General features: G+C 31.9%; 1 protein-coding gene across 1 annotated transcript; it reads right to left on the bottom strand.

The window, feature by feature from the left end:
* Window positions 1–1,118: 1,118 nt before the first annotated feature.
* Window positions 1,119–6,561, bottom strand: LOC111279702 (peroxisomal fatty acid beta-oxidation multifunctional protein MFP2-like). The gene is made up of 18 exons (XM_022866711.2): window positions 6,339–6,561; window positions 5,581–5,652; window positions 5,392–5,457; window positions 5,255–5,311; window positions 5,098–5,165; window positions 4,938–5,019; window positions 4,682–4,737; window positions 4,253–4,555; window positions 4,069–4,155; window positions 3,448–3,622; window positions 3,221–3,342; window positions 2,967–3,130; window positions 2,617–2,871; window positions 2,389–2,510; window positions 2,183–2,304; window positions 1,897–2,045; window positions 1,669–1,807; window positions 1,119–1,431 (listed from the first exon to the last, which is right to left on the bottom strand). Exons 1-18 carry the CDS (start codon window positions 6,439–6,441, stop codon window positions 1,396–1,398), a joined length of 2,178 nt encoding a protein of 725 aa, XP_022722446.2. The 5' UTR covers window positions 6,442–6,561; the 3' UTR covers window positions 1,119–1,395.
* Window positions 6,562–11,181: the final 4,620 nt, after the last annotated feature.

Below are 11,181 nucleotides of genomic sequence, written 5' to 3'. Positions count from 1 at the left end.
TATAAAATCATAGAAAATTTGAATAGAAGAAAATGCTGATGATCTGTTTGTAAAAAGACCTAATTGCATAAAAACATTTTTATGTATGTTAAGATATTTCATGACCATTTTTATTTATTTACTCGATCAATAAGATCAATTGTGATTCGTCTGTTCAATACACATTTAGCTGTCACATTATCATCAATAAGGGTTGATATTGAAAATATTTATCTTAGAATTAGCTCGTCCCTTATCAAAGAAGGGTTCATCATATATCTCCAGTGACTTTCCATTAAGATATTACTTAAAAACCGAATAATTAACCATTAATTTGTTTGAAATCATTAAATATAATTCATGTCTATTTAAAATTTTAAAATATAATTCATAATCACCCACGTTAATTAAATTATTATCTTTTATCTCGTATATATAAAGTAAAGTGGAGGTCTAGAGATATAAAGATTTAAGTGCTCCTCTCCATTATAATTTCCTTGATGCACTTCATTTTTTTTTTTTTCACTAAACCTTTGATATTTTACTAATTTGAATATCGAAATGCATTATGAAAAACCCAATTCCAATGTCCCTTGATCTTACTTTTTAGCTGTAGGTCCAGATTTTGTCATTTTCAGCTTCCAACCAACTCCCATCCACTTAAAACATCCAAAGTCACCGTCAACATTTATAAAATAAAAATTGAAGAGTAAGACTTTAAAACTTAATTTTAATAGCTTAGGCTCCCATTTGAAGCTCGATTAAAATGTTCTCATCTCATCGCATCGAAATGTATTTTATGATTAAATTATATAAAGTAATAAAACAAGACTTATTCATTAATAAAAATTCATTCAGTTATTTATTTATTTATTATTTTTTATAAAAAAATAGTAAAAATTTAACAATGCTTGAAGTAGAGCAGAGATGAACAAAATCAGGGAATTCTTAAACAGCTGGTTCTTGAAAAGGAAACAAAAGACAAACCCCGGTGCACAGGGCGCCTCGCTTTGCGAGGATTGGAGTGAGAATGCATAGTACACAATCTTCTCTATGCATTTTTGCAGAAAGGCTGTTTCCAAAACTCCTAGTAACCTTCCAATCACAAACGAACAACCTCAAACAAAAGACTACCATAGTTAATGGAAAAAAAAATGATTATTTCTGTTTAGTGTTTGACAACATAAGATGACTGATACATATTAGCCTTTCAAGATTGCATCTGGAATTCATATGAGATGTTTACAATTATCCATGTTTGATTCCTTAACTTATCTTGGCAACTCAAAATTTTCATTGCACAACATTATTGAGCTCATCTTGATTTATCTGTCTAGCCTTGGCAAAATAAACTGGAAAAGAAAACATAAGAGGAAATCTTGAGCAGTGGGCAGTACAGAAGCAATCAAAGCAGTCTTATAATCTAGATTTTCCCAGCTCCACTGGTGCACTCTGCAATGGAACAGTTCAATCATCAGAAGACAAGAAATTACAGTGTTCAATATCCAATGGTGGAAAGCAACCTAATACCGAATAATTTGTCGATTAACCTTGCCTGCTCTTCGGTGAAAATTACAGGGTAATTTCAGTCAACTACTTCAGTAACACACAAGAAGAACAGGAAAATGCATGGTAATTTCAGCCACAGGAAAACTACCTTATTATATCTAGTGTTTCAGGTATGCTTACCAATGGAGCACCCTTGGCAGCTCTTTCAGCCAAGAAGGCACATGGCTTGAAGAATTCTCCATACATATTTGACCACTCCTCCAGTCTTGAATAAATGTACTTGGATCCAAGAGAATCAGCCCAAAACATGATTCCTCCCCTGGTAAAAGTTAAAGCAATTTATTATATCAAGAAATTGGTAAGTCCCAAAAGGATTTAATGAAAACCTTGACAAGATTGGTTACAAACCTGTAAGGTGGGAATCCCATGCCCATAATGGCAGCAATGTCAAGGTCTGCTGCTTTCACTGCAATACCTTCGGCAAAAACTCGGCAAGCCTCATTCACCACTGGAAAGAGTATCATCTCCACAATGTCCTTCTCCGATAATTTCACAAACTGCATACAAGTATAGTCCCACGAGTGAGGAAAAGGGAAAGAGAGGGAATTCAGAAAGAGTTAGATTTTGTCTTCTTTAAATGTCAATATTAGGAGCGAGACGAAATACAACATTTTCAAACAAAGAGAAGACAGACCTTAGGATCAACAGCTACACCCGAGATGCTTCTCGCCTTCTCAATGTACTTCTTTAGTTCGGGATCAGGACTAGCTTTGCGTTTATTGTCATACAAATAAAACCCTTTGCGAGTAGCTTCACCTGAAATGAAGTGGAATGTTGTAACAAGACATGCTTGAAGATGTAATTTGTTTGCATGCTAAGGCTCAACAATGAAAATCATACCAGCTCTCTTATCCTCTTGCATAATTGGGATAAGCATTGATTTATAGGTTCGCTCAGGAAAGTTCTCGATAAACTGCATGCCAGTTGCAATTGCAACACCAAAACCAACCAGGTCAGCCAATCTGCATAAATAAGAAAATTGCTAAGTCCAGTTCACCGGCACATCAAAGTTCTTTACAGCAACTGTGAGAATAAAAATACCAAGCCATATTTTTCTGAATTAGGTACCTAAATGGGCCCATTGGCATTCCAAACTTAGTAATTACTCGGTCAATTTGATAAACATCTGTTCCCCGTTCAACAAGGAAAAGGCCTATTTGTGTATATGGGAAGAACATCCTATTGACAGCAAAACCTGTGCAATTTCCTACAACGATCGGAGTCTTCTTTATGTTCTTCCCAACATCAAGCAAGTCGACAATTACTTGGGGAGATGTCTGCTTGGTACGAACAATTTCCAATAGTGGCATGACATGAGCCGGACTGCATCATATAGATATGTTGACAGATGAACCATCCGAGTGAAGAAACAGCACAAGGAAGCAGAGAAACAGTAATAACCGTAGTCATGATATTACCTAAAGAAATGAGCCCCAATAATCCGATCCTGGGATTTGGTCCTCTCTCCAATCAAGTTCAAATCAATAGTGGAAGTGTTACTTGCAAGTATGCAATGTGGTGGGCAGTATTTCTCAAGATCAGCAAAAATTTGTTGCTTTAAAGATACATTCTCAATTACTGCCTGTTACAAGGATTATAAACAAATTATGAATATTAAAACTCCAGGTAACAAATTGTAGGAAAGGCAAACTTATAACACATTCTTAACTACCTCAATGACCATGTCGACATCTCTAAAGCTTTCATAGTCAAGAACTCCCGTAAGCAGAGAGATGGTCTTCTCAAACTTTTCTTGAGTCATTTTCCCTTTCTTAACTTGGCTTTGCAAATTGGCTGAACAAAAACAAATAGGATCTCACAACAAGCAATTTTCTAAAATTAAAACTACACCAAAATTGATATCAGAAATGAAAATAAATAATCCAGTTGTGATCTCACCTTTGACTCTACCAATCCCAGCCTCCAAGAACTTCTCATTGACTTCTTTCAGGATTACTGTATAATTGCTAAGAGTCAATGCAGTTGCTATTCCAGAGCCCATTAAACCTCCACCAAGTATAGCAACTTTCTTCACTCGTCTTGGCACCAAGCCCCTATCAGTAATCCCAGGAACCTGTCCATTGCTAAGAGATAAGTGCTTGTAAAAAGTTAAGCAGAAAAGGTAACAAAGGTTGGCGTAGCATCTGGGCTACCTTTTACGAAAGGCTGGAGCAATTGATGCTTTGAAGAATATAATATAAAATAGCTCAAGAGCCGTTACATTAAACATCATAAGTTTGAGATTAAAGTTACCATATGAACTACATCTAAAATAAATCCATTAATTGAAGCACTACGAACAAGATTGATGAGAGAGACAAGGATTTTAATCAAAAATTTGTTTTAGTATTAGACTAACCAATATGAAAAGCAAAAGAGACTTAAGTATATGAGCCACAACATCAAGAGCTGAAATATAAAAACCTAAGATCATCCATCTACCAACATTCAATTGCAGGATCCATTAATTTTGTATTAGAAATGCAAAAAGCAGTTTCTATTAGTAATTATCCTTCAAACCTTTGATGTTCCACGCCGAGCAAAGAAGATGTGGATCAAGCTTTTGCAGGTATCAGATTTGAGAAGTCCTTGGAAAGCTTCAGCTTCCTGCCAATACCAGATGTACCATTTTGAAGTTGACGTTAGCTATAAATAAAAAGGTAAGTTAAAAAGTATTCAAACACTAATGGTGATAAGCAGAGACCTTCCACAGTGCAGCCTTAGGACCAGCAACTATACCCTCTTCAATTACATCAATACAAACCAAGGGGTGTTTGAGATTTGGAGCCCGCTTCCTAGCTTGTGCCCTAGCAAAATTAAGTATTTCCCTTGCTTCTCCAAGCGACTCTATCTTATCAGTTTTATAAAGGCTAGCAACCCATGGTTTTCTTCGTGCCAAAATATCTAATGCCCACCGACGTGCAGTGTTCAACAACTCATGAGATGAAACAACAGCATCAACAAGACCCAATCCAAGGGCTTCTTCACCTTTAACAGGCTTCGATGTCTAATTAAGGGAAAGATGAAAGGAAGAAGAAAATGCTATGTTAATAATGAACAAGAACTTAATAAAGTAACCACATCAAGTCATACCAAAGTAAGATTTAAGCAAAAAGCTGATCTAAGCACATACCAACATCATTTCGAGGGACTTTGTGAGACCAATGAGCCGTGGAAGTCGCTGTGTTCCTGAGCCAATTTAGGAGTATGAGAATACTGACAGTAGGAGAAGAAAAAGCAGGGTATAAATAAAGCTATTATGTCAAATTGGCATATAAAGTAATGGGAAACACAGTTCCTCACACAAACATTAGTTAATTCACCTCAATAACCAATGATTTCATACATAGATAACCAACATAAACATGTTATTCAAATGAAAGAGTCACCTCCAAACCCAGGAATTAGCCCAAGTTGAAGCTCAGGCAGGCCCAATTGTGCAGTAGGGGTCGATATCCGTGCATGACATGCCTGAAAGAGACATTCTAAGATCTTTTCTTTCTAGAAAACAAAATAAGAGATTGTCTGAAGAAGTTTAGTAATACCTACCATTGCAATCTCTAGACCCCCACCTAAGGCAAGGCCATCAATGGCAGCAACTGATGGTTTTCTTGCAGCTGAAGTACAAAGCATCTAAAGTCAACATGGATCCATACAACTTTGAAATGCTTTCCAGTTTTATTAAAAAAAATAACCAGGTGATTACCTTCTAAGGTGTCAGTGAGAACCTCAACTGATATATAGCCAGGCTTTGGCTTCTGCACTGGAAAATACGACTAACCTTATCAATGTCAAGGTAGTGCAATATAAGAATACATTTAAAAAAAGGACTAGTGTGCATACCTTTTCCCTCTTGAATTCCACCAAAAGCTGTAATATCAAAACCACCAGAAAATTTTCCATTTGCACCTGCTCAAAGGAAGAAGCGCATTAGTATCTCAATTAACCAATTGCAGGTTTGGAAAATCAGTAACAGAGAATATCTTTGCACAACTTTTCCTTTAATTTTAAGCGTAATCTCCTTGCACTTACCTGCAACAACAATTGCCTTCACATCATCTCTTCGTAAGGCCTCATCATAACTCTCTTTTAAGCTTTCCAACACTGTAAGGAAGACACATAAAGGCAACAGAAACTATCAATTGCATATCTTCTCATCTATATCAAACCATTAAAAGTTAATTTTAAAATTCAAGGAAGAAAAATAAAACTATGGTTTTCAGGTGCCAGCAAGTTGCCAAATTTTCGCAAGAATACCAAGGAAAAGCCGGACAAACACTTGATTTATTGATCGAAATTAGCCTTTAAACCACAATCGTGCTTAACGTTTCTTTTTTGAACTTTTAACTCAAATCTAACCTCCTTTTCTCTATAATTCTTGAGCTTTTTCCACAGCGTTAACTACTTTTATCTAATTCAATCAACGAAAGGAACTATATTTTAAGAAGCATAGAGTGAATTACTTGCGACCAGACCTGAACAGAAACATGTAAGGCAATACTAGTTCAACATTAATTGTCCAAGTATCAGACCTCTAAACTCTGATCTTTGTAAGAATCCATGTCAAGTTGACTAATACATCTATTTACCTCTGCAACTAAATGAAACCCAATACAATTCTTTTGCTAATGAACCAAAAAATTAAAACTTTTTTCAACAATTTGCATAAAAAATCCATTGGGTACAAAAATAACAAAGAAATCCCAGGAGACTCGATAACTCAAAACTTGATTACAAGGCAAAAAGGACATAAAAATTAGAGAAACAAAGAAAATGCACAAAAGGGTTACCATCAAGTGAAAGAGAATTGACTGGAGGATTGATGATTGTGATAACAGCAACCCCATCAGCTCCAACTTCTATCATTGTTCTTCTCTTGGTCTTGCTTCCCATTATCGCTCTTTCTTGGGCTATGATTCGAAATTTTTTTTCTTTGACCAAAATTTGTCTCCCAAGAGCAGTCAAAATAGTGGGTATCGCATAGAAATAATAATAAAAGAAACTTCGTTGGCCGACTATTAACTCAGTTGGGGAAGTGTCTTGTAAGAAGGTGGAAGTGACGTTTACAGATGTTGTACGACAACCAAAAGTTAGAAAAGGTCAGGAGGTTTTAATCCGCTGCTGCGCTCTCTGTCTACATATAGATAAGATTTAGGCTGAGAAATATTCGGATCCTCATTCGCTTTCCTGGAGAGTGAACCACACTCCTATTATTTTTTTTCTAAAATTGATTGAATTAAAGACAAAATACAAGTGTTAGACTATTATATCAAATTTTATAATTTAAGTTTTTTTTTTTTTTTTTTTTGTTATTTTTTATCAATCAATCATGCTTGTTCTATTGTTTACAATAGTATATTTGTTCATACCACACATTATAAGTTATAATTAAATAATTTATTTTTTAAAATTAATAACTACAACTTAAATTTTATATCTCATTATTCTAAGTTCGTCTGTATAAAAAATAAAAAAATTATTAAGTTATAATTTTAAATTTTTTTTAAACTACTTATTTTTATAAGAATTAATATTTTATCTATTTATTTAATTTCTTATTATTTATATCTACTTTTTTGAGATTTACTTCTAAAAGTTTTGATTTCTCAAAAATTCAAAAACATATTTCTTCTAACTGATACAAAAATAAATCTAAATTTTACATGTTCAAACCATCATTTTTTATTAAAAAACTACATAATCATTAAATTAGATTTTAATTATACTTTTCACTTGGTTTTCTATGAAGTTAAAATGATTTTTTGAAAAAAAAAATCATTTGCTGTCACAATTTTTGAGAAAATATAGTATTACTTTTTTTTAATGGGTCAAAGCAATTTTTCATTGAAAAAATAATTAACATATTTTGATTATACTATTAATTTTTAAAATTTATTAATATATTTTCTATTTTAAATTATTATAATTAATTAAAATATTTTGAAAATAAAATATAATATAATGAAGGGCATATTTATTTATTAAAGGTGGACATAAAATATGTTAAATGAAAATGGAAATTTTTAGGAAAACGGTGTTGTACACGCGCGTTTGTTGGGAGTAATAATATCCAAATTGATTTTTTTTAATTATTATTATTTTCTCGAAGTCGTCAATATCATATCCGTCCTGCTGACGCAACGGAACGCCACGAGGATAGTCGGTACCCGAAACGGGTACGCATCTCCAATTGTGTTCTCACAGCTCTTGGTATCGCCGCCCAATTGAAAGCAAAGAAATGATTGATGATGAGGTGTCAATTTTCTACTGGCTATCTTGCTGCTAGACTTTGCATTGTGACGTAACATACACAGAAGGATAAGATTGAAAAGACTATAAAATGGGCAGCTGAGTTTTGATATTTCGAAAGTTTTTGCACCGGACGATGTGGTGGTTTTCAATCCCGATCCGAATCTGAATGTGGGCGGAGTGACTACAACCCGGACTTGAATTTGCTATCATGGGCGTGAACCATGCTTGCTCGGGTGCTAAGCATGGTTAAAGATTAGGGTAATTACAGTATGAATAGAATGAAATTTAATTTAATTTTTTAAAATAATATATAAATATTATAAATATTTAAATTTTAATTTAAATTTAAATTGATTTTTTTAGATAAATATGATCAGAATTGAATTTTATTAATTTGATTTAATTTATCAAATTTTAAATTTTAAATTTTAAATTTTTATATATTATTTTATTAAAATTTTTATTATAGTTAAATTGATTTATATGTAAACTAATTATTTTTATTTTATAAAAATTTAAAATATATATAAATTAATAAAAATATATAATTCAGTTTATTTTTTATATATTTTGATTTAAAATTCAATCAAAACTTAATATATATATATATATATTTAATATCCAATTTTAATCCAAACCAAAATAAATAAAAAAAAACAATCCGAATCGAATTAAACACTATAATTTTAATTTTATTTTTTATCTTTTCGATTTTTTTCTCACCCTTAATAAAGACAATTTGAATTGGGATGGGCGCTAAATGAGCAAGGGTGTTCAAAAACCTAAATTAACAAGCAATAATTTATAATTGTTCGACTTCATTTTCAAGATTTCAATTTGAATTTTGATATAGATGAAATGAAATTTTAAAAAATAGAGAAGATTATTTTTTAAGGAATAATTTAATATCATAGGTTAAAAAATTATTTATAATATATAATAATATATGAGTAGAGATTAACTTACATTGTACAAAATTTTTTAGTTTTATAATTTTTTTAATGATTGATTCAAATAAATTTAAGGTATAAGATTAAATTATTTTTTAACTCATTTTTTCATTTATTAAATTTATTTAAATCAATTATTAGAAAAAAATATAAAATTAAAAATTTTATACAGATGTAAATTGATAATTTTTCATAACATATATATAGATTGGATATGGAAAATTTTTAAACTAATAAAAATGGGAATTGTTGTTTATTATATTTCTAAATTGCTATTTGAAATATTTTTTATGCATAATATTTAAACATTTTAACTATTTTTCTCAAGTTCCGTTATTCTTTTAAAATTATCAAATTATTATTGGAAGGTTTAGAGGTTTTCTCCATTTTATATTGTTTGTATCTTTCTTTTTCTCAGAGAAAGGGAACCGTTACATAAAAATAAAAAAATATTTTACAAATGTTAAAATTTAAATTTCAAATATACTTTATGTTAGCTCGAAACTAAAGAGTTAAAGCTTTGGCAACAATTGTGTGAAGAGAACAAAAGATCCTTTTAAAGAAAAGAGGATACCTTGTCATAAACCAGTCAACAACCATCGGTGTAGCTTCTTGGCTACTTTAAACAACTGACCCTGTCATTTTGGACATAGATTGGGCAACTAAAAAAATTAAAGACAGCAACCACGATTCGCAATCCAATCCATATTCATTGGATTTTGACCTAATCCAATTTTATAAAATTATTTTTTTAAAATAAAATTTTAAATTGAATTGGATTAAATTAAATATTATTAAAAAAAAGTTGAGGTTGAGTTTTAGTCAGGGTTGAATTTTATATAAATTCATCTTGACTCGATATATATATTTTATTATTTATTTAATTTTATATTTATATAATATTTAAATATTTTTATACTTATATTTAAAAAAAATTTATAAAATTTTATTAATTTTAGATGAATCGATTGTAGATTTAAAGTTTACATATCGAATCAGATTTTGATATAAAAATAATATTTTAATATTAAATCAAATTAAGTTTAGATCGAGTAAAAATCCGTACTAACCGGACGGTTGCTATATCTAACCGCAAGTCGCTCAAAAAAGCACTCATCTTAACCAGAATGGAAAGCATAATTCAGGGTTGGCATTTGAGGAAAATCTTAACTCGAGGATCAAAGCAGTTGTTGAAGTATTATCTTCCTTTGTTTTGATGAGTCCCAAGGGTAAGTTTGCACTTTGCATTTACATCTGAATCTCAGCCTTTCTCTTATTTGCGACTGACTTTATCACATTATGCAATACATGTATACTCAAGCAGAGCATTTAGCTGATCAGATGTCAAAGCTCAGGATTGCTCCAAAAGGTCAGAAGCAGCATTTACCAAGCCTTCCATTCCAGAAGCTGGTAGAACTAACTTGCAAGCAGCTAACCATTCCACTCCATAACATTGTGGCAGCTGAGCTGCAACAAGTATAGACCTAAACCTTCTTGCCATTGTGCCCTTCATGCAGTTTTATTTCAGATGTTTCCATGACCAGTTGTATTTTGATCTCATTCGACTTTAGCAAGAAGACCAAGGTGAACTTATTGAAGCAAGCCTAGCGTAGCACATCATGGGACTTCAAAAACTTTAACCCAACAACTGTTGCCAGAGAACATGATCACTCCCAAGTCCCAGATGCTAACCCTGGTGTAAATGGTGCAAATGGATTTAGGTGATTCTGAAGATAATGAAGGAAATGGATCAGAGAAAAGTATTGTCACCTCAATCAGGCAGTCCGTCAGCTGCTGAAGAGGTGATGCTGAAGACATGAATCTGACACAAATGTAAATGAATCATGCAGTGATTACGAAGATAATGAAGGAAATGGATCAGAGAAAGTATTGTCACCTCAATCAGCCAACCCTTAGATGAGTCTGAATGTGAAGCTGAAGATAGTTCTTCTGTTCCAACTTTTAAGCTGGTGAAAAGGAGTAGAATTGTGCATGATTCTGATGATGAACAACAGGAATCGACATACCCTGGAAAGTGATGAGTTTTTGGAGAAAAATAATGTAGTTTCAAGGTTATAATTAAACCATGAAAAGGTTGAGACAATGGTTCCATCTATGAGTGGTACTTGAGGAGAAACGTGTACAGAAAATGGGGGAAAAAGATCATGCATTAGGCTTTTCAACTTTGACCCCCAACTTCCATTATGTCGGTTGTTGCCCATTTTTTTGTTTGGGTTGTTATGTTTATTTAATAAAATTAAGTATTTTAAAAACCACTAAAATAAAAAAAAATTATATTTGCATCCAAAAAAATTTATTTTCACATTTTATTTTTTTATTACAAAAATATCTATAAATAAAATTCCTTAATTAATTTGTGATCAATTATTTTTCAGTCTTTTACACTTACTTTTACTTCTTCTTCTATTTA

Source organism: Durio zibethinus, chromosome 27, assembly GCF_047325235.1.
Source record: "Durio zibethinus cultivar Kanyao isolate XHJ-2024 chromosome 27, ASM4732523v1, whole genome shotgun sequence".
Classification (NCBI taxonomy): Eukaryota; Viridiplantae; Streptophyta; class Magnoliopsida; order Malvales; family Malvaceae; genus Durio; species Durio zibethinus.
This window is presented reverse-complemented; position numbering and strand designations above follow the sequence as displayed.

Excerpts from the sequence above, each read along its gene's own strand:
- LOC111279702 (XM_022866711.2), bottom strand. The coding sequence starts at position 6,441 with ATGGGAAGCAAGACCAAGAGAAGAACAATGATAGAAGTTGGAGCTGAT. Across the intron at positions 4,738-4,937 it reads GCTAATTCCTGGGTTTGGAG|GAACACAGCGACTTCCACGG; the intron begins GTGACTCTTTCA and ends AAATTGGCTCAG. Across the intron at positions 1,432-1,668 it reads CTGCCAAGGGTGCTCCATTG|AGTGCACCAGTGGAGCTGGG; the intron begins GTAAGCATACCT and ends GTTCCATTGCAG.